Consider the following 24,614-nt stretch of genomic DNA (forward strand, 5'->3'; position numbering starts at 1 on the left):
TTCAGGTTAAGACTGAATCTCACATACATACATTGTATGACCTGACATCATGATAGATCCAATGTGAGGTCATGTTACATAGCAACAATCTTGTTTCAGGTTAAGACTGAATCTCACATACATACATTGTATGACCTGACATCATGATAGATCCAATGTGAGGTTTATGTTACATAGCAACAATCTTGTTTCAGGTTAAGACTGAATCTCACATACATACATTGTATGACCTGACATCATGATAGATCCAATGTGAGGTTTATGTTACATAGCAACAATCTTGTTTCAGGTTAAGACTGAATTTCACATACATACATTGTATGACCTGACATCATGATAGATCCAATGTGAGGTCATGTTACATAGCAACAATCTTGTTTCAGGTTAAGACTGAATCTCACATACATACATTGTATGACCTGACATCATGATAGATCCATTGTGAGGTCATGTTACATAGCAACAATCTTGTTTCAGGTTAAGACTGAATCTCACATACATACATTGTATGACCTGACATCATGATAGATCCATTGTGAGGTCATGTTACATAGGAACAATCTTGTTTCAGGTTAAGACTGAATCTCACATACATACATTGTATGACCTGACATCATGATAGATCCAATGTGAGGTTTATGTTACATAGCAACAATCTTGTTTCCGGTTAAGACTGAATCTCACATACATACATTGTATGACCTGACATCATGATAGATCCATTGTGAGGTTTATGTTACATAGCAACATTCTTGTTTCAGGTTAAGACTGAATCTCACATACATACATTGTATGACCTGACATCATGATAGATCCATTGTGAGGTTTATGTTACATAGCAACAATCTTGTTTCAGGTTAAGACTGAATCTCACATACATACATTGTATGACCTGACATCATGATAGATCCAATGTGAGGTCATGTTACATAGCAACAATCTTGTTTCAGGTTAAGACTGAATCTCACATACATACATTGTATGACCTGACATCATGATAGATCCAATGTGAGGTCATGTTACATAGCAACAATCTTGTTTCAGGTTAAGACTGAATCTCACATACATACATTGTATGACCTGACATCATGATAGATCCATTGTGAGGTCATGTTACATAGCAACAATCTTGTTGGGTCCTACGTGTCCTTAACAGCACACAATAAGTGCCTGACAACATCCTGTAAGGTAATAAATTGACTGGATCATGTCAAGCAATATATTCGTAATGGACATCAGTTTGGCATATAATATTTTCCTTTATCCCCAGGTGTCCTTTATACAAAGGTGTATTCTATATCAGGTGACATTTGATACTGTAATAAGTGTAATATTTAATTCACTCCCACCTTGATCTCCATTATACCAATATTACATGCTGACTGATATTTTGTGGAAACAGGAAATGGAACATGTCAAAGTATAATGATCAACAAGATAAACAGGAAATAGAACACATTCAAGTATCACAGTCTTCAAAATGAACAGGAAATAGAACACATCCAAGTATCACAGTCTACAAAATGAACAGGAAATAGAACACATCCAAGTATCACAGTCTACAAATGAACAGGAAATAGAACAAGTCAGAGCATCAGTCTACAAAATATTGATTGTAACAATAATATGACAGTTTGCATTAATGTCTGAATCATGACCTGGAGGTCATTTGTATTTTTAGTTTGTTTGTTTTTTTGATAATAAGACACCTTACATGAAGAGTTAACCAAAAGAAAAACTGGAAAATGTGTAATCTATAAATAAATGTATCCCAATTGTTTTTTTATATTTTATTTTGTTCTTGATTTACCCTAGTCATTGTTTCCTTCTTCTTGCTATATCACACCAGTATTTTTGTTCTTGGTTTACCCCACCTGTAGCTTAGGGCTAGATAAAATCTGTCTAGTTTGTTGCCATAGTTTGAAATATTTGTCATACCCTGTATTATGCACTGACTTTCATTAGCTTTAACATCTACTGTTCTGGGTCATAATTGACTTGCACAGTAATGTCCATTATCAGGTTGCCATTTACCTTTATCATTTTGGAAAGCTAATTAGATTACTTTCCATGTCAGTACATTTACAAAGCTGTAGAGGGCTGTTTGTTTGGAAATGTGACATGATTGTTCCAGATCATTCTGTATACAGATAATTTAATCAGCTTTCTTTTGTTCTAAACCAGCATTCCATATTAGCTCAATACCCATGGTCAAACTCAAGGTACCGTACTTTTCAGTTATTGAACCATGCTTACCCACCACAGGCTTTCATAGTATTTATAGGGTAGGCCCCAAGACCTTTTTGTTGGATAAATCTGGTATGTTGCATTGGCCCAGAAATACAAGATGACCTGCTAGGTAGCACTGTAAAAAACAAAAGCCAAGGTCATACTAATTATACAGATCATGCGTGAATCACCATGTTGTACTCTACCAATGTCTCTCGTTGTCCTGTACTTGAAGAGGATTGGAGTATTTTTTAACAGTAACATTTATTAGAGTTATTTCCCTTCATTACTGGGAATTCATAATGCATCTTCTACCAGCTTTTGTAGTTAAACATATTAGTGTCATTTTTGTCGGTACTTACAGACTAAACATATAAGTGTCATTTGTGTCAGTATTTATCAGACTAAACATATAAGTGTCATTTGTGTCGGTACTTACAGACTAAATATATTAGTGTCATTTGTGTCGGTACTTACAGACTAAATATATAAGTGTTGTTTGTGTTGGTACTTACAGACTAAATATATTAGTGTCATTTGTGTCGGTACTTACAGACTAAATATATTAGTGTAATTTGTGTCGGTACGTACAGACTAAACATATAAGTGTCATTTGTGTCGGTACTTACAGACTAAATATATTAGTGTCATTTGTGTCGGTACTTACAGACTAAATATATTAGTGTCATTTGTGTCGGTACTTACAGACTAAACATATAAGTGTTGTTTGTGTCGGTACTTAAAGAGATGGATTGGGGAAGAAGTCACAACAGATCCATAGATCAATCATTAGTAATTAATTCTTTAACTATTAGTTTGTTGCATCCACATAAATTGGCACCACATAAATCATTGAATTCAATATGTAAAAATCATGCACTACACACTATTTCACATTTCTTTCTAAATAGCTTTATGTGAAGTACAAAGGGATAAACCTGTACTCATTTGACCTCCATTGTCCATGCAGGTACCTGATATTTAACAGTCATTCTTTTCTTCATTAATCTCAAAGCCAAAAAGAAAGCTTTACTTGTTTGCTGACAACAAATGACAATTAGATAATATCTTATTCCTAGTACACTTATCACACAGTTTCTTATGCCTTGTAAAGGGACTGAACATTTATCAATTATGCTTTTCACACAGGAATTTTAAGACAGCTCAAAGACGATTATCATTCAAGCATAACAGAACAATCCATACAGATAAGGATTTATTGGCAGCCATATATTGTACCTAGTCCAGTCAACATGACTCCTTGACAGCCATATATTGTACCTAGTCCAGTCAACATGACTCCTTGATAGCTGTATATTGTACCTAGTCCAGTCAACATGACTCAATGACAGCCATATATTGTACCTAGTCCAGTCGACATGACTCCTTGACAGCCATATGTTGTACCTAGTCCAGTCAACATGACTCCTTGACAGCCATATATTGTACCTAGTCCAGTCGACATGACTCCTTGACAGCCATATATTGTACCTAGTCCAGTCGACATGACTCCTTGACAGCCATATGTTGCACCTAGTCCAGTCAACATGAATCCTTGACAGCCATATATTGTACCTAGTCCAGTCAACATGACTCGCTTCTATGTACAACACTTTTCATAATGCATTACTTATAAAATACTTTACTAGATTTGCATTACATCACATGTATACCAATACGTATAAAATACTTTACTAGATTTGCATTACATCACACGTATACCAATACGTATAAAATACTTTACTAGATTTGCATTACATCACACGTATACCAATACGTATAAAATACTTTACTAGATTTGCATTACATCACACGTATACCAATACGTATAAAATACTTTACTAGATTTGCATTACATCACATGTATACCAATACGTATAAAATACTTTACTAGATTTGCATTACATCACATGTATACCAATATATATAAAATACTTTACTAGATTTGCATTACATCACACGTATACCAATATGTATAAAATACTTTACTAGATTTGCATTACATCACATGTATACCAATATATATAAAATACTTTACTAGATTTGCATTACATCACACGTATACCAATACGTATAAAATACTTTACTAGATTTGCATTACATCACATGTATACCAGTACATATAAAATACTTTACTAGATTTGCATTACATCACATGTATACCAGTACATATAAAATACTTTACTAGATTTGCATTACATCACACGTATACCAATATGTATAAAATACTTTACTAGATTTGCATTACATCACACGTATACCAATACGTATAAAATACTTTACTAGATTTGCATTACATCACATGTATACCAATATATATAAAATACTTTACTAGATTTGCATTACATCACATGTATACCAATACATATAAAATACTTTACTAGATTTGCATTACATCACACGTATACCAATATGTATAAAATACTTTACTAGATTTGCATTACATCACACGTATACCAATATGTATAAAATACTTTACTAGATTTGCATTACATCACATGTATACCAGTACATATAAAATACTTTACTAGATTTGCATTACATCACATTTATACCAGTACATATAAAATACTTTACTAGATTTGCATTACATCACATGTATACCAGTACATATAAAATACTTTACTAGATTTGCATTACATCACATGTATACCAGTACATATAAAATAGCTACCAAATAGTTCACCAGATTTGTATTATATCACATGTATACTGATGCATATATAATAGAAACAAGATGCAATATTTCACCAGGTTTGTACCACAAGTGTACCAATACATATAAAACAGATACAAAATATTTCAGATTTGTATCACCGATACATATATACATAAGTAAAAATAGGAGTAGGTGAAATAAAGTGACACAGAGGAGTTGGGAATATATAACATGAAATTTAGACGCTTAAAATGTCCAGTAAATCTGCAACCAAAAATATCCTGAAAGTTACTAAATGATAATTGTACTTCACTGACCTAAAATTGAATTTTAGAACAGGTAACTTAGTGACATCAACACAATACATGCAAATTGTAGCACGTCATGTTGAGATCTGACATGTTCATAATTGCTGATTGAAGACAATCAAATCATCTAAACATATCTGTGTATTTTAATGTTGTTTTTTTTTCATTTTCTTTTTTAAGAAGATTTCTTAATTTAAGATACAAAATTTTATAGAAAATTCAGAAGAGTGGGTGGAAGGGAATTTTATAGAATATTCAAAGGAGACGGGGAGGGGGGGAATTTTATAAAATATTCAAAGGGGGGGGGATTTTATAGAATATTCAGAAGAGTGGGTATGAGAGTTTTCATATTTTTAATGACTAATTTTCCAGAGAGAAGAATCAACATCTCTGCCAGTTGATAAAAAACTGCTTATGAAATCATGCAGCATGTATGTTCATTTCACACTTGCTTGAGCAATCTCAGAGGCATGTGGAGGTTGCATGACAACTAAATGATTGTTTCAGTTGTTCCTCAGTAATAAATAGATGTTCACAAAGCTTTGCAGTTTTTGTATATTTTATTCTGTGTCTGTCATGTAATATTCACTTAATGAGATTAAAAGTGCTTAAATTCACCAGGTGCAATCAGCTTCCATTTTCTCAGCTGTTGGGAGTCAAATCTGCCCCATCTGGTCTGCATAAAGATTTCTTTGATCTGTGGTCTGCATAAAGATTTGTTTGATCTATGGTCTGCATAAAGATTTCTTTGATCTGTAGTAACATGCAAGAAATCATCAGTAAATAGCTTGAGATGGTCTATAAACTTGGTACTCGCTGTTTCTACTTTTAATTTTGAAATACCACTAAACACAGGTTGAGTCGCATGCTGTTTGCTTATATCGATCCAGCATGGACCCATAGTCAGCATCATTGTTGGGCACAAAGTCATCACAATTTTGGTGTGTACATTGTTGTATATACCTTATTGTATTTTTTATGTGTTGTTTTATGAGCTCCAGTTTGGGTAGAGTTGTGGCCCTTTTTAATTAACTTCATATGTGGTGTTCATTGTAACTGGCAGCCATTTGGCATATTCTGTTGCAGTTTGTTCTAACACTGTCTCACAGAGTTTACATGTATTTTCTATGGATTTAGTCGCATCTACTCCATTGTAAACAGAGGTATGGCTCTTGTTCGGCAATTTCTTCACATAGAAGCTTGGAATTTGTAAACAGAGTTATGGCTCTTGTTCGGCAATTTCTTCACATAGAAGCTTGGAATGATGCTTGCTGTCGTCATAGTTCATGAACCATTCAATTTATTCTAATGGATTTGTTCGGTAAGAACTTTATCTCATTGACCTTTGTGTGCCATTTGTGGGTTTTGCTTCACATTCTCTATTTTTTAATCGAGTTGTGGCCATTGTCAGTTCAATTCATACCCTTACATGGGATAATGCTTAATGCCAGAACCGTTCAACATTTTCTGATGCAATTCGATGTAAACATTGTTTCATAGACCGTGATGTACTTTTTATATTTTTTGTCTCCGTTCAATTTGAACAGAGTTATGGCCCTTCTTGTTCAGCTTTGTGTCACTTATATTGATAAGACCTTGAAAAAGTTAGACTTAAGGAATTTAGGTATTTTATAATCTGACTCATACTGAGGCATTTTATAATGAGACTGTCACATACTAAGGAATTTTATAATGAGACTCATACACTGATGCATTTTATAATAAGACTGTCATACACTGATGCATTTTATAATGAGACTGTCATATACTAAGACATTTTATAATGAGACTGTCATACACTGATGCATTTTATAATAAGACTGTCATACACTGATGCATTTTATAATGAGACTGTCATATACTACGGCATTTTATAATGAGACTGTCACATACTGAGGCATTTTATAATGAGACTGTCATATACTAAGGCATTTTATAATGAGACTGTCATACACTGAGGCATTTTATAATGAGACTGTCATACACTGATGCATTTTATAATGAGACTGTCATATACTACGACATTTTATAATGAGACTGTCACATACTGAGGCATTTTATAATGAGACTGTCATACACTGATGCATTTTATAATAAAACTGTCATACACTGATGCATTTTATAATGAGACTGTCATATACTAAGGCATTTTATAATGAGACTGTCATACACTGATGCATTTTATAATGAGACTCACATACTGAGACATTTTATAATGAGACTGTCATACACTGATGCATTTTATAATAAGACTGTCATACACTGATGCATTTTATAATGAGACTGTCATATACTAAGGCATTTTATAATGAGACTCACATACTGAGACATTTTATAATGAGACTGTCATACACTGATGCATTTTATAATAAGACTGTCATACACTGATGCATTTTATAATGAGACTGTCATATACTACGGCATTTTATAATGAGACTGTCACATACTGAGGCATTTTATAATGAGACTGTCATATACTAAGGCATTTTATAATGAGACTGTCATACACTGAGGCATTTTATAATGAGACTGTCATACACTGATGCATTTTATAATGAGACTGTCATATACTACGACATTTTATAATGAGACTGTCACATACTGAGGCATTTTATAATGAGACTGTCATACACTGATGCATTTTATAATAAAACTGTCATACACTGATGCATTTTATAATGAGACTGTCATATACTAAGGCGTTTTATAATGAGACTGTCACATACGGAGGTATTTTATAATAAGACTGTCATACACTGATGCATTTTATAATGAGACTGTCATATGCTACGGCATTTTATAATGAGACTGTCATACACTACGGCATTTTATAATGATACTGTCATTCACTGATGCATTTTATAATGAGACTGTCATACACTGATGCATTTTATAATGAGACTGTCATATTCTAAGGCATTTTATAATGAGACTGTCACATACTGAGGCATTTTGTAATAAGACTGTCATACACTGATGCATTTTATAATAAGACTGTCATACACTGATGCATTTTATAATGAGACTGTCATATACTAAGGCATTTTATAATGAGACTGTTGCATACTGAGGCATTTTATAATGAGACTGTCACATACTGAGGCATTTTATAATGAGACTGTCATATACTGAGGCATTTTATAATAAGACTGTCATACACTGAGGCATTTTATAATGAGACTCATATACTGAGGAATTTTATAATGAGACTGTCATACACTGAGGCATTTTATGAGACTGTCATTTACTGAGGCATTTTATAATGAAACTGTCATACACTGAGGCATTTTATGATACTGTCATTTACTGAGGCATTTTATGAGAGTCATTTCCTGAGGCTTTTTATAATGAAACCGTCACTAACTGCAGCATTTTATGAGACTGTCATATACTGAGACATTTTCTAATGAGACTGTCATACACTGAGGCATTTTATGATAATGTTATTTTCTGAGGCATTTTATAATGAGAGTCATTTCCTGAGGCTTTTTATAATGAAACTGTCATTAACTGCAGCATTGTATGAGACTGTCATATACTGAGGCATTTTATAATGAGACTGTCATATACTGAGGCACTTTATAATGAACATGTTATATAATGAGGCATTTTACAATGAGACTGTCATATACTGAGGCATTTTAGAATGAATATGTTATATGAGTCATTTTACAATGAGACTCATATGCTGATGCATTCAATGAGACTGTCATATACTGAGGCATTTTATAATGGGACTCTCATACAATGATGCATTTTATAAGACTGTCATACACTGATGCATTTTGTAATGAGACTGTCATATACTAAGGCATTTTATAATGAGACTGTCACATACTGAGGCATTTTATAATGAGACTGTCATATACTGAGGCATTTTATGATGAGACTGTCATATACTGAGGCATTCAATGAGACTGTCATATACTAAGGCATTTTATAATGAGACTGTCACATACTGAGGCATTTTATAATGAGACTGTCATATACTGAGGCGTTTTATGAGACTGTCACATACTGAGGCATTTTATAATGAGACTCATATACTGAGGCATTTTGTAATGAGACTGTTATATATTGAGGCATTCAATGAGACTGTCATATACTGAGGCATTTTATAATGAGACTCTCATACACTGATGCATTTTATAATGAGACTGTCATACACTGATGCAATTTATAATGAGTCTGTCATACACTTAGGCATTTTATGAGACTGTCATACACTGATGCATTTTATAATGAGATTGTCATAATCTGAGGCATTTTATAATGAGACTGTCATACACTGTGGCATTTTATGAGACTGTCATACTCTGAGGCATTTTATAATAAGAATGTCACATACTGAGGCATTTTATGAAACTGTCATTTACTGAAGCATTTTATAATGAGAGTCATTTCCTGAGGCTTTTTATAATGAAACTGTCATTAACTGCAGCATTGTATGAGACTGTCATATACTGAGGCATTTATAATGAGTCTGTCATTTACTGAGGCATTTAATGAGAAAAATACTGTCATTTTATAAGACTGTCATATACTGAGGCATTTTACAATGAGACTCATATGCTGATGCATTCAATGAGACTGTCATTTCCTGAGGCTTTTTATAATGAAACTGTCATTAACTGCGGCATTTAATGAGACTCGTATAATGAGGCATTTTATATTGAGACTGTCGTACACTGAGGCATTTTATAATGAGTCTGTCATGCACAGACATCTTATTATGAAGCTGTCATATACTGAGGCATTTTATAATGAGTCTGTCATTTACTGAGGCATTTAATGAGACATATACCGATGCATTTTATAATAAGACTGTCATACACTGATGCATTTTATAATGAGACTGTCATATACTGAGGCATTTTATGATGAGACTGTCATACACTGAGGCATTTTATGAGACTGTCATACACAGGCATCTTATAATGAGACTCTTATACTGAGGCATTTGATGATGAGACTCATATACTGAGGTATTTTATAATGAGACTGTCATATACTGAGGCATTTTATAATGAGACTGTCATTTACGGAGACATTTTATGAGACTGTCATACTCTGAGGCATTTTATGAGACTGTCGTACACTGAGGCATTTTATAATAAGACTGTCATACACTGAGGCATTTTATGAGACTGTCATGCTCTGAGGCATTTTATGAGACTGTCATACACTGAGGCATTTTATAATAAGACTCATACACTGAGGCATTTTATGAGACTGTCATACTCTGAGGCACTTTATAATGAGACTGTCATACACTGAGGCATTTTATAATGAGACTGTCATACACTGAGGCATTTTATGAGACTGTCATACACTGAGGCATTTTATAATGAGACTGTCATACACTGAGGCATTTTATAATGAGACTCATACACTGAGGCATTTTATGAGACTGTCATACACTGAGGCATTTTATAATGAGACTGTTATACACTGAGGCATTTTATAATGAGACTGTCATACACTGAGGCATTTTATAATGAGACTGTCACATACTGAGGCACCCTATATACAAGTACTCTGCTATACTAAGTCACCATATCATGAAAAGCTGCTATATTCAAGCACATTATAATGAGAACTGCTATAATAAGGCAGCTTATAGTGAAAACTACTAAAATATACATCACTTTGTAAGCACTGTCATAAGAGATCTGCTACACTGTGTAATTCACAGCTAGGTCAATGTCCCTGTTTTCTTGAAATATTTAATTGTCAGTGGACCCTGATCTGTTGGCATATTATATGATAACGGGTCTGGGTCTCTGCTGTTTTCTTGAAATCACAATCTGTCAATGAATATAATAGACCCTGATTTGTTTGCAGAGTATGTGATTCCAGTTCTGCATCTGTGCCTTTTTAATGAAATCAAAAAATGACCATGAATCGAATAGACCTTGATCTGTCAGCAGATTATGTGATTCCAGGTCTGGGTCTGTGCTTTTTGAATGAAATCACATGCTGACAGTGAATGACATAGACCCTAATCTGTTAGGACATTAGACTAAACCAGCTCTGGTCTATGCTCTTTGAAACGGAGCGCACCTGATACAAGAGTACATATGTCAAGCTCGAACCATATTCCTTGTACATAAAATAAACATTCCTATCTACATGCCACTACAGGAGTTTATGTTAAACATATATATCTTGTTTAAATTGGAGACATTTCATAGGAAAAGTGATAAAAGATAGCACCTTAAATTAAGTCATTCAACTCTTAAACAGTAAATTACCCATTCTATTCATGAATGAAAGTTTGTTTAGCAAGCCAAGAGGACTATATCTTGGGTGTCAATAATTCTCAGTGTATGGCTGGTCAAAAATGGATATTTGCTTATTGATATGTTTGGTTCTGAATTTATTTCAGATAAGATGAAAATGTGTTTTTGTCATGTGAGAAACATATAAGTAATTCAGGCTAGTCTTGGAGATTTGATGTTTGGATTCAGCACATGTGTGATTTATATGGACTAGATTTTTTATTCTTTGGACTACATAAATACATAACAGCATGAAAAAGCATGATGGCTTGGAAAGTTCTGATCTGTAATAATAAACATTCTGACACATGTAAACTTAAACATCTGGCATTGGATTTAAGCTCCAGGCAACATTCTGACACATACAGACTTCAACATCTGGCATTGGATTAGCTCCAGGAAACATTCTGACACATATAGACTTCAACATCTGGCATTGGATTTAAGCTCCAGGCAACATTCTTACACATACAGACTTCAACATCTGGCATTGGATTAGCTCCAGGCAACATTCTGACACATATACACTTCAACATCTGGCATTGGATTTAAGCTCCAGGCAACATTCTGACACATACAGACTTCAACATCTGGCATTGGATTAGCTCCAGGAAACATTCTGACACATATAGACTTCAACATCTGGCATTGGATTTAAGCTCCAGGCAACATTCTGACACATACAGACTTCAACATCTGGCATTGGATTAGCTCCAGGCAACATTCTGACACATATACACTTCAACATCTGGCATTGGATTAGCTTCAGGCAACATTCTTACACATACAGACTTCAACATCTTGCATTGGATTAGCTCCAGGCAACATTCTGACACATACAGACTTCAACATCTGGCATTGGATTAGCTCCAGGCAACATTCTGACACATACAGATTTCAACATCTGGCATTGGATTAGCTCCAGGCAACATTCTGACACATATAGACTTCAACATCTGGCATTGGATTAGCTTCAGGCAACATTCTGACACATATAGACTTCAACATCTGGCATTGGATTAGCTTCAGGCAACATTCTGACACATATACACTTCAACATCTGGCATTGGATTAGCACCAGGCAACATTCTGTCATGTACAAACTTCATCATCCAGCAAGAGATCAGCAATGTGATTTACATGTGAAGTTTCATTACTAAAACTAAATATTCATACTAATTCCAGTACAGACATTTAAGTCATACTAATTCCAGTACACACATATAGTCATACTAATTCCAGTACACGCATATAGTCATACTAATTCCAATACACACATATAGTCATACTAATTACAATACACACATATAGTCATACTAATTCCAATACACACATATATTCATACTAATTCCAATACACATATATTGTCATACTAATTCCAATACAGAAATATATAAAATAATGAGAGTGCATATTTTGAAAAAACTGTCATGCAAGCACTTGAATGTGTACATTAGGCACAGGTTACAGGCAAAAAAGGAAAAGAAAAAAGAAATATTTTAAAAGAGTCATTTAGGCCCTGAATAATTTCTTTTATTTAGTTCTTTTTGGAGTGTGTATGATCCGATTGCAGTGACATGTTGATTTAAAAAAAAAAAAAACATCTTTTGTTTAGTGCTTTTTGGGGGGTGTATGATTCGATTGCAGGCACTCAGTGACATTCTGATTTAAACCCAACCTCCCATTACATGCCATCAAAGAGGGAAGTTTTATTTAAATATATTGGTGTTTTATTTTCAACTTTCTTAAATTACAGTTTTAAGTGACAAGAAAATTCATGTGTTGAAAAACAAACTGATAAAGCTCTACCTACAAGGGATAGGTGCTATTATCAAACTTTACTTACAGGGGAAAGGTGCTTTTATCAAATTTTACCTACAAGGGATAGGTGCTATTATCAAACTCTACTTACAGAAGATAGATGTATTTATGACCCAGAGACCAGAAATTTGAGTAATGACCGTTTTGTCTACAAACTAAAACACTTTTACAGATTGTACTTCATTCTAAAGTGAATAGTATTTGTATGGCAGATTTACATTATGTCTTGTATGCATTTGGATTTGATAACTGGCACTTCAAGAGTTTTCATTTAAAAGTCAGTTTTAGTATAAATAAAAAACATTCTTCTTCTAATTTTGATAATTTTCTTCATACTAATAAATTTTAATACAATCAGTCTATTTTGAGGTTGTAGCAATTTTAAATTATAGTAGAATTTTACTTGTATATACATGTAGCAAGAGTTTACCTGTGTATTAACCAAAACCTAAGTGCCTGATTGATTTTGAATGGGATTGAATTGAATTCCCTATTCTTTTATTGTGTATTGGAAGGAAAGAAAGTGTCATGCTGGTTTTCAAAACAAGGATTGAATTTCATCTGTTTTGATCACAAGTTTTACATTTGGGTCTTTATGAATCTTAGATAGAAAAGAATTATTTAACAAAAGATAATTGACACATGCTATCGTAAACTGTTGCCCTGTACTGTATTCATATGTTATAATGATGTTTGTATGAAAATATTGAACAGTTTGGTTACATATGAAAGGCATCAAACTAAGACGTGGATTATATATTTCATGGATAACTCTTTCTGACCAACAAATTGAAAAGATTTATAACTATCAGGTAATCTAGGCTTTTTATTTTTTACACATCAGTGAGAGATTTTAAATATAGTAACCACTTGGTTATAGAAGACAGGATTTTTCATTGTGAATGTTTGGAATGAACAAACAGTTTATTTTGTGGTGAATGCCATATCTTTGATTGGTACCAGAAGCATGAGACTGAATTTGTCATGTGATCCAGACTTTTTTTAACTTCACAACATGAAGAGCTATTTCCTCTTCTTGACTTTCCTTAATTTATGAATCTGAAGAGTTGATAGATGTGAACAGCTCTTTTTTAATGCAGGATTCAAAATGTCAGGTATTAAGACAATCCATGTGATTACATTATTGGATAAACAGGCAGATATTTAAACCTCAAAAGGAATTTAGAAACAGTAATTATCTGAGAAATTGATTGGCTTATTAACTTTGTATATTTATTTCAAGCAATAAGTACAATTACACAATGTGGTCAGAAAAATATACTAATGACGAAGATTCCGAGTTGGTTTTACCACGCCTTAAGCTCCCAAAACAATTTGCAGTGCAAGAGAGAAAATTTGAAGACACAGATGTGCCTATTCCTACAGTGGTGTACGTTCCACATAAACGACAATTCCAGGGAAAATATCCTTTGGTTTCAGTTCACAGACGTGCTAATGGGAAGTATGTAGTTATAGAACAAAAGCCAATTCACACAAAATTCACAAGTGAATTTGATGATATTAAGAATGCCGACAAAGATGGATATGCTGACGATTCACCCAGATATCATTATATTAAACCTCCATGGAATTGGTCTACAAAGGAAAAATACATTGAAAGATCAGCCAAAAAGTCTTTTCATGAACCTTATCTTCCACCAATAAAAAATCGTTATGCAGTTGTTCAGGCTAAAGTTGGCTCCCTGGAAAATACAGACCATACTCCTGGAGGAGGGATGAAAAAAGTGCCAACTTTTAAGATCAAATGGGAAGCTGAAGCGAAAATTGGGTCACTTCCACAAACATCTAAGAGTTATCCATCAACCCAGAGAGATACTCCTGAAAGTGGGCTAAGTTTAAAATTGCCAAAGATTAAACCACGTTATGGGGCCACTGCTGATACAGATGGTTTCACATCTTTTCATTACAATCCATCAGGACCCGTCATCATCACAAAGAAAAAGATTCAGAGTAAGCCACGAGTTGGATCCTTTGAGAACATTAGTTTCCAGTCTTATGGAGGAACCGTTACAATACCTCACTACAAAGAAAAATGGGTCTCTGAGTCAAAAATTGGCTCTTTAGAGAAACTAGACCACAAACCTGGTGGCGGTAATGTACAAATTCTGACCCAAAAACTCAGTTGGAAGTCAGAACCAAAGATTAACTCCCTTGATAAAACAGATTATACACCCAGAAAACGCAGATTTAGAGTTCCCAATTTTTATGTCGACTGGAACAAACGTGCAAATCCAAAAGTGGGCTCATTGGACAATGCTGACCATACCCCTAGAGGGGGAAATGTCAATATTTTCCATGAGAAAATAAACTGGAAAGCAGATTCTAAGGTCAAGAAAACCTGGAAAAGTAAACTGGATCATAATTTACTGGAGATCATGTCGGAAGAAGATGAAGATGACAAGTCATTTAGATTTACAGTCTGATGTTTTATCTCCACACCATATTTAGTGTATTGTCTGATATTTTATTTACAGGCCATATTAAGTGTAATTTCTGATGTTTTATTTCCAGGCCATATTTAGTGTAATGCCTGATGTTTTATTTCCACACCATATTTAGTGTAATGCCTGATATTTTATTTACAGGCCATATTCAGCATAATTTCTGATGTTATTTTATTTCCAGGCCATTATTCAACCTAATTTCTGATGTTATTTTGTTTCCACACCACAATCGATGGAATGGGTGTGTGGTGTTACCTATTTCCATTCATTCTATCATGACATATTGTGTCCATCAAAAGGGGTCTGTTGGGTTGTCGTCTTTTATTCAACACCCATATCTGAGCACTAAAGGCTTCATTTATGATCAGATTTTGATCAGACTTGGCATGTAAGCTTATATCCTCAAGATCTGAAGAGAAATTGTAAGCCATATCCATGCATAGTGAAGAAGTGTTCTTGTATCTGATTAGCCAATTTCATTGCCACTATGGAAGTCATATATCAAATCAGACTTTGGTCAGACCTGGTATGTAAGCTTATATCATCAACATTAGATGGATTTGATTGTTTTAGTAACATTGAGGCTTATGAATGAGGTGATCTTGTATCTGATTGGCTAAGCTTGTTCCCACACTAGAGGGCAGTTTCAATGTATAAGCTTGTTTCCACACTAGAGGGCAGTCTCAATGTATAAGCTCGTTTCCACACTAGCGGGCAGTCTCAATATATAAGCTTGTTTCCACACTAGCGGGCAGTCTCAATGTATAAGCTTGTTTCCACACTAGAGGGCAGCCTCAATGTATAAGCTTGTTTCCACACTAGAGGGCAGTCTCAATGTATAAGCTTGTTTCCACACTAGAGGGCAGCCTCAATGTATAAGCTTGTTTCCACACTAGAGGGCAGCCTCAATGTATAAGCATGTTTCCACACTAGAGGGCAGCCTCAATGTATAAGCTTAGAGTGACCTTCACTAATTAATGAAATGATCTGTAATCTGATCGGATAAACTTGATACCATTTTAGATGCTTTATTTATTTTTTATTTCAGAATTAATTCAGACATGGTATATTGTATTCAAGTAATTGAATAAGTGTTTGAAGGAAATCTAATCAAAATAGTTGTATAGAAGGCATGATTGTATTTTGTAAGCATTAATATGTATTATGTGAACATATGTGTTCCACGTTATGAGTCCTTAATTACTTAAGGTGAAATTGTTAAGAAACTAAAAGAAAAATGTTATGGGTGTCATAGGCGATTCATCAACAAAAATAAAACTGAAACAGAAAATTCAGAAAACATACATAGTGAGTGTATATGTCATTAATTAGATCCCAAGATGGTATTATATCACAAAAAAGTCAAACAGATGTATAATTTATGCAATTTAAATATTTAAAAAAAAGTCAAACAAATGTATAATTTATGCAATTTAAATATTTTAAAAAAGTCAAAAAGATGTATAATTTATGCAATTTAAATATTTGCAGCTTTTGATTATTTGCATATAGAAAAAATAAATATACTTTTTGTATTTAAAAATATTAATAAATTCCCAAATGTTCATTTAGAACTTTATTTAAAGCATAATTTATGACAATATATATTATACCACCTTTTTCTGTGTAAACCATCGGAATAAAACCTTCATTGGACCAAGTCTCTGATTTTCCAAACTTGTTACTTTGGAGATTGGTCTGATCAAACTGATTACGTAAACCGATTTTAGCGTGTGATCTTGGCTGATTTTAGCGTGTGATCTTGGCAGTTTTGATGATGAGCAGCATGCATGTATATTAATGAGTCATGCTTGCATCTGATTGGTTGAGCTTGGTTACAATTCTAGAGGCCATATTTTTCTGATTATACCTGTATTAAAATTTGTATACATTTTTATATCGTCAGATACTGAATTTCATACTAGTAAGAAATTTGCATATTAATTAGACATTCTGTCATCCAATTAGCATTTATCATCCAGATCTTTAATTAATTTAATTATGAGCAATAACTGCTCATATGAATTGGGCATTTTGTCATCTGTTAAGCAGAGCTTGTTCGCACCCTGACGATTATAATCAGGCTTGGTATGTGTGTCAAACACTCTGATGATTATAATTAGGTTTGGTATGTGTGTCAAACACCCTGACAATTATAATCAAGCTTGGTATGTGTGTCAGACACCCTGATGATTATAATCAGACTTGGTATGTGTGTCAAACACCCTGACAATTATAATTAAGCTTGGTATGTGTGTCAAACACCCTGATGATTATAATCAAGCTTGGCATGTGTGTCAAACACCCTGACAATTATAATCAAGCTTGGTATGTGTGTCAAACACCCTGATGATTATAATCAGGGTTGGTATGTGTGTCAAACACTCTGACAATTATAATCAAGCTTGGTATGTGTGTCAAACACCCTGATGATTATAATCAAGACTTTAAGCCGTCAGGTCATTCATGATTACCAATGAAATTCCTATTTAAGACATTAGGTGGTACATGATTACCTGTGAAATTCCTATTTAAGACATTAGTTGGTACATGATTACCTGTAAGTTTTTGTTTATTTTTTTTAAATTTTGGAGTTAGGGTTGCGCATGCATTTTTGAATTTCAGCAAAGTCCTCTCCAGTCCACCATGTTTACAGACTATCCATGTTGTATAGACACATTTCAAGAGGAAGGCTTTAAGCCATTAGGTCGGACATGATTACCTGTGAAATTCCTATTTAATCCATTAGGTCAGACATGATTACCTGTGAAATTCCTATTTAATCCATTAGGTCGGACATGATTACCTGTGAAATTCCTATTTAAGCCATTAGGTCTAACATGAGTACCTGTGAAATTCCTATTTACACCATTAGGTAAGACATGATTACCTGTGAAATTCCTATTTACACCATTAGGTAGAACATAGAACATGATTTGCCTATGAAATTCCTATTTACGCCATTAGGTAAGACATGACTACCAGTGAAATTCCTATTTACACCATTAGATAGAAGATGATTGCCTGTGAAATTCCTATTTACACCATTAGGTAAGACATGATTACCTGTGAAATTCCTATTTACACCATTAGGTAGAATATGATTGCCTGTGAAATTCCTATTTACGCCATTAGGTAAGACATGATTACCTGTGAAATTCCTATTTACACCATTAGGTAGAATATGATTCCCTGTGAAATTCCTATTTACACCATTAGGTAGAATATGATTCCCTGTGAAATTCCTATTTACGCCATTAGATAAGACATGATTACCTGTGAAACTCCTATTTACACCATTAGGTAGAATATGATTCCCTGTGAAATTCCTATTTACACCATTAGGTAGACTATGATTACCTGTGAAATTCCTATTTACACCATTTGGTAGAATATGATTACCTGTGAAATTCCTATTTACGCCATTAGGTGGTACATCATAACCTGTGATTTTTAATTTTTTTTAATTTTTTTATTTTAATAGATTATTTTCTGTATTGTATACATTTGAGTCATACATAATCATCTGTTTTTTGCACTTGAACCTGTGACATCACATCAATTGCTTGGAGAGTTGACTGTATATTAGTTGATATGGAGATTGACGTCCAATGTACATAAATACTGTACATATATTTCATATGAAATTGATATATACTTCATTCATAAATACATTTAGTTGACATGGAAACTGATAATTCACTACATGTATACATATAGTGGACATGGAAATTGATCCATAAAATACATACACTGTATCTATATTTAGTTGACATAGAAATTGATAAATACACTACATGTATACATATAGTGGACAAGGAAATTGATAAATACACTACATGTATACATATAGTGGACAAGGAAATTGATAAATACACTACATGTATACATATAGTGGACAAGGAAATTGATAAATACACTACATGTATACACAGAGTGGACAAGGAAATTGATAAATACACTACATGTATACATAGAGTGGACAAGGAAATTGATAAATACACTACATGTATACACAGAGTGGACGAGGAAATTGATAAATACACTACATGTATACATAGAGTGGACAAGGAAATTGATAAATACACTACATGTATACATATAGTGGACATGGAAATTGATAAATACACTATATATATACATATAGCGGACATAGAAATTAATAAGTACACTACATATATACATATAGTGGACATGGAAATTGATAAATGACATATACACAGATAGTGGACATGGAAATAGATATATACACAACATATATACATATAGTTTACATGGAGATTGATAGATACATTGAATGTATGCACTTGCAAAAAGAAATTTGTATTTGAAAATCAAAAATCCAGAGGACATGTTTTTCTAACCAACCAAATTACAATACATGGTCTGTATCCATTATTTGTATATGTATCCTTTTTGTATCTGTATCTTATATATGTATCCCTTTTGTATCTATCATTTATATATATATCTGCACTTTTTGTGCATGTTTTCTAATCAATGATATTCATCCATACATGTGTCTGTCCATCAGTCTGTCAGTTTCATTTTGACCTGAACTCAGTTGATTGGTAAGAAGTAAATGACAGAAAAGGACTCTGATTGTGGATGCAGCCTATGGGGATGGTGGGGTGGGGCAAGTTAGAAGTCTCATTTTCTTTTTTTAAAAGGACTATTGTAACGTGAATTTTATTTACACAAATTTAGACAATTTGGTTGAAGAGGACAAGAAAAGTTTTGATGTGAGGTATGAATGGTTCAGAGTAAAGCAAACATAGCTATTCTATTTTGTAAAGAATTTAATTTCCACCTTTTTTTAAAATTGTCTTTTCCTAAGTGTAGCATATGATATTATGTTGTATGTAGCATATGCTGTTATGTTGTATGTAGCATATGCTGTTATGTTGTATGTAGCATATGCTATTATGTTGTATGTAGCATATGCTATTATGTTGTATGTAGCATATGCTATTATGTTGTATGTAGCATATGCTGTTATGTTGTATGTAGCACATGCTATTATGTTGTATGTAGCATATGCTGTTATGTTGTATGTAGCATATGCTATTATGTTGTATGTAGCACATGCTATTATGTTGTATGTAGCATATGCTATTATGTTGTATGTAGCATATGCTATTATGTTGTATGTAGCATATGCTATTATGTTGTATGTAGCACATGCTATTATATTGTCCATCACATCTCTCCATCTGATCCTACTTCTACACAGTAGGTAGACCTATTTCTAGCTGTGAGTACTGTACATTTGGGTTTTAAAAAATCCCATTCATTTTTAGGTAAAAGTGCAAAATCATAGGTACTAAAGAAGATTTTCATATTATAAATTGACTTATGTGTCAGTTATATCAAAAGTTCAAAATAACTTTGACTCACAAAAACAAAAAAATGGGACGGTGCTGTATGATATCTTGGGCGATTGGTGGGGGGGGTCTCTCCTTCATTGATCAAGTGCTTTGGATGGTTTGCATTTGAGACGAAGAATACACCTATCCATTTTAGAGTCAGAAAGTCACAGGTTAAATTCAAAGAGACCAAAAGAAGGGGAAATAATTTCCGCCAACTATGCAAGTGCTGTGCCATATGCCCTAACTAAACTTAGTAGATGTCTTGTATTTGAGAGAAGACATCTATTACTAATAGGGGTTAAAAGGTCAAAGGTCAGAGTCAGTGAGAAGGAAATTGCTTTTCACAAAATAACGAATGCCCTATGCAACAAATCATGACCTTACTTTGTGTATGGCTTGTGTTTGAGACTAGAAAGGAACTTGTTCATATTGTGGTCAGTAGAGTTTCTGGACAAAAATTTGAGTTCTTGATCATGTACTTATACCAACTTTTGTGGCTAAAAGAAGACAAATGGTATTTGCATCATTAATTTGTTCTAGATGATGTACCTTCATCAAAGTTTCTGGAGGGTTTGCACTTACGATGAGCAAGGCTTGTTGACATTGAGGCCAAAGGTCAAATGTCATTGTGACTCAAATACAAATGGGTTTTGCACAATGATGTTGTACAGAAGTTAATTTTTTTTAGCAAATTTTACAAATGGCTTGCACTTAGGTTAAGAAGGAAAAAAGAGCACTTTGAGATCTAAAGTTCAGAGGTCGAGGTTGGGATAAGTCTAAAAACAAATTTTTGCTTTCTGCTCAGTTTAGTTCAAGACTTCATACCTGATCTGAGTCCTATGGGTCAACAGTCACCAGGGTCAGCATGACCTAGTTAAATTGTATTGGTTGTATAATCAGGACTGTACAATTCCACTAACCTGGTGTCCATGACAAACTTTAATTTGCTCACAGACAAGCTCAGTTGTGTATGATACTTGCCATGGGCAATGCCAAAACATTGTGAGAGAGAAGGACATGTATAAATTCTAATGCTTTATTGTCTCCAAGTTTTAGACCCTGCAGTCTTGCCACAATGAATATTTGTATATATATATGTATATATATATCATCACATTCATCTATCGATCCCTTATTGCAGATAGTATACTGTCAGAGTCTGTCTTTTCCATTTTGTAGTCAATGTCAAGGTCAGTCACTTATTTTCTTATGCGAACATGTTAATGTGAACATTTGTTTGAAACAAGTTTTGACATATAGTGAATAAATATTTATATTTTAACTTATCTGTTACATTTTAACCTATATATTTGATACTTATACAAGACTCACTGACTTTCAAGTCCTAACTTAGCCATGAGCATTTGACACTTAGACAAGACTCACTGACTTTCAAGTCCTAACTTAGCCATGGGCATTTGATACTTAGACAAGAATCACTGACTTTCAAGTCCTAACTTAGCCATGGGCATTTGATACTTATACAAGACTCACTGACTTTCAAGTCCTAACTTAGCCATGAGTATTTGACACTTAGACAAGACTCACTGACTTTCAAGTCCTAACTTAGCCATGGGCATTTGATGAGCTCTGATACATTCTAAGCTTGCCAACTCTACAAAATTGGCAAATAAAAGGCACTCATGCATAATGATGAACGTCTTGGATAACTTTGAAAACCCAGTTGAAAGTCTAGCACCCCCCACCCCCAGTGTTGTTTATGTGATAATTGCAGGAGATCTACAACTACTTGTTTGGCAAATAAATAATAAATGGTCTAAAATCACTCTCAAAAGTGAAAGATTATTTTGATGCACATCTCCAGTTTTAGTATGACTAGGTGATAAATGCTAGGTAAATGGATGACATAAGTATTCACATATCATTCAGTTATGAGTACAAATAAATCGTTACCAAAGTCTTGCTTTCATTACTTTTCATATAGTTGAAGAGATGAGTCTGGTTGCATAGAAAAGGTAACCTGCTGAAGTTTTACCCCCAAAAATATGTAATGAACCTGTTTGAAAGAAAACTTGTGTCAGTTCAAGGTCTTATACCTAAACTCTCCCTCTCCCTCTCTCTCTCTCTCTCTCTGTCTCTCTCTCTCTCTCAGCAGTGACTCATTTATTAGAATGCTGGATTTAAATCCTACCATAGGACCAGTCTAGGTCAGCTGCAGTGGTGTGTCCTTGTTTAGGCACTTTACTTCAGTTGCCTTGGCATTAAATAATAAGGCACTTCAATTGCCTTGGCACTAAATAATAAGGCACTTCAATTGCCTTGGCACTAAATAATAAGGCACTTCAATTGCCTTGGCACTAAATAATAAGGCACTTCAATTGCCTTGGCACTAAATTATCTGCTTAATATGTTGCTATACCATAAAGCACAAAACCAGACCAATCCTCTCTCTTTCTAATCTAAAATGGTTTTCTAGCAATCCATATATATATAAATTTAAATGTACAGTGTACATGATTCTAAACTTAAGAATCCTTTTCTTCTCATCGAAACATCTATTTACATGTACAATTTAATCTTGTTTGATTACTTTAATTACAGGCACATGAATTTAAGAGGTAAAACAAGATGAAAGGAAACAAATTTTTTAATTTGTAAAAGAAATGCAATTTTTTCAAACGTCCTTTATTTGAATTTACCTAATGTTTAAACTTTAGTTGTGGTATTGTGTTGCTGTTATTTGGGGCAAGCTCAAATATCCCAAAGGCTGTTTCTATTTCCAGTCAGCTTGCCCTGAGTAAACTTAAACTTCTATAAAAGAAATTTAAAGCAATGATATGTAATTCATGAGTAAAATGGTACAGTTTTGTTTTATTCTAGTGCTTGTTTTGATTCCCCAAATCATTATGCTTATGTATGTCAATTATACACACTAGTTACCTGTAATAAGGTATATTTTGTAGGTATGGTTTTTTTTTGCTTTGAGTTCAGTAATAAGTTATGGCTGTATACATGTACATAAATGTACTATTTATTGAATAAATTTTCGTAAAAAATAAGACTTTATTGACATTTTTTGTGTAGTGCAGTGGATGATTCAAATTTATTCGGAGTACAACAAAGTGGACTGATTTGCTTGTCAATTACACAAAGACAACTCTGATTGAAATGTACACTGTTCCACAGAGTATTCCATCTGAATGAAATGTACACTGTTCCACAGAGTACTTCATCTTTGAATATAAATCTCAAGCAGGTAACTTTGGCACCATAATGTTAAGAATGATTTTACATATGACATGGTACTGATTTCATTTGTTTTATTTTGGAAGAAAAGAAACTAATATTGCCACATTGTCTCTAATTTTTCATCCACTCTAATTTGTAAATCACCTGGCAATAAGGTGAAATTGACTGATGATATTGTCCCTTGTCAGCCATGATTAATCTATCATCTGTCATATTGTCCCTTGTCAGCCATGACTAAATCTATGGTATTGTCCCTTGTCAGCCATGATTAG

The 24,614-nt window shown here is 33.6% G+C and overlaps 1 protein-coding gene across 1 annotated transcript in view; it reads left to right on the forward strand.

Moving 5' to 3' along the window:
- Positions 1–24,152, forward strand: part of LOC149791149 (uncharacterized) — a 206,793-nt gene extending 182,641 nt beyond the window's left edge. Inside the window, exon 13 of the mRNA XM_089971310.1 lies at positions 14,534–24,152. Within this exon, the coding sequence (XP_089827436.1) occupies positions 14,534–15,742 (1,209 nt within the window). The 3' untranslated portion in view covers positions 15,743–24,152. The remainder of the gene's footprint in view (positions 1–14,533) is intronic.
- The last annotated feature ends 462 nt before the right edge of the window (positions 24,153–24,614 follow it).

Source organism: Sinohyriopsis cumingii, chromosome 9, assembly GCF_028554795.1.
Source record: "Sinohyriopsis cumingii isolate HCF-2022 chromosome 9, ASM2855479v2, whole genome shotgun sequence".
NCBI lineage: Eukaryota > Metazoa > Mollusca > Bivalvia > Unionida > Unionidae > Sinohyriopsis > Sinohyriopsis cumingii.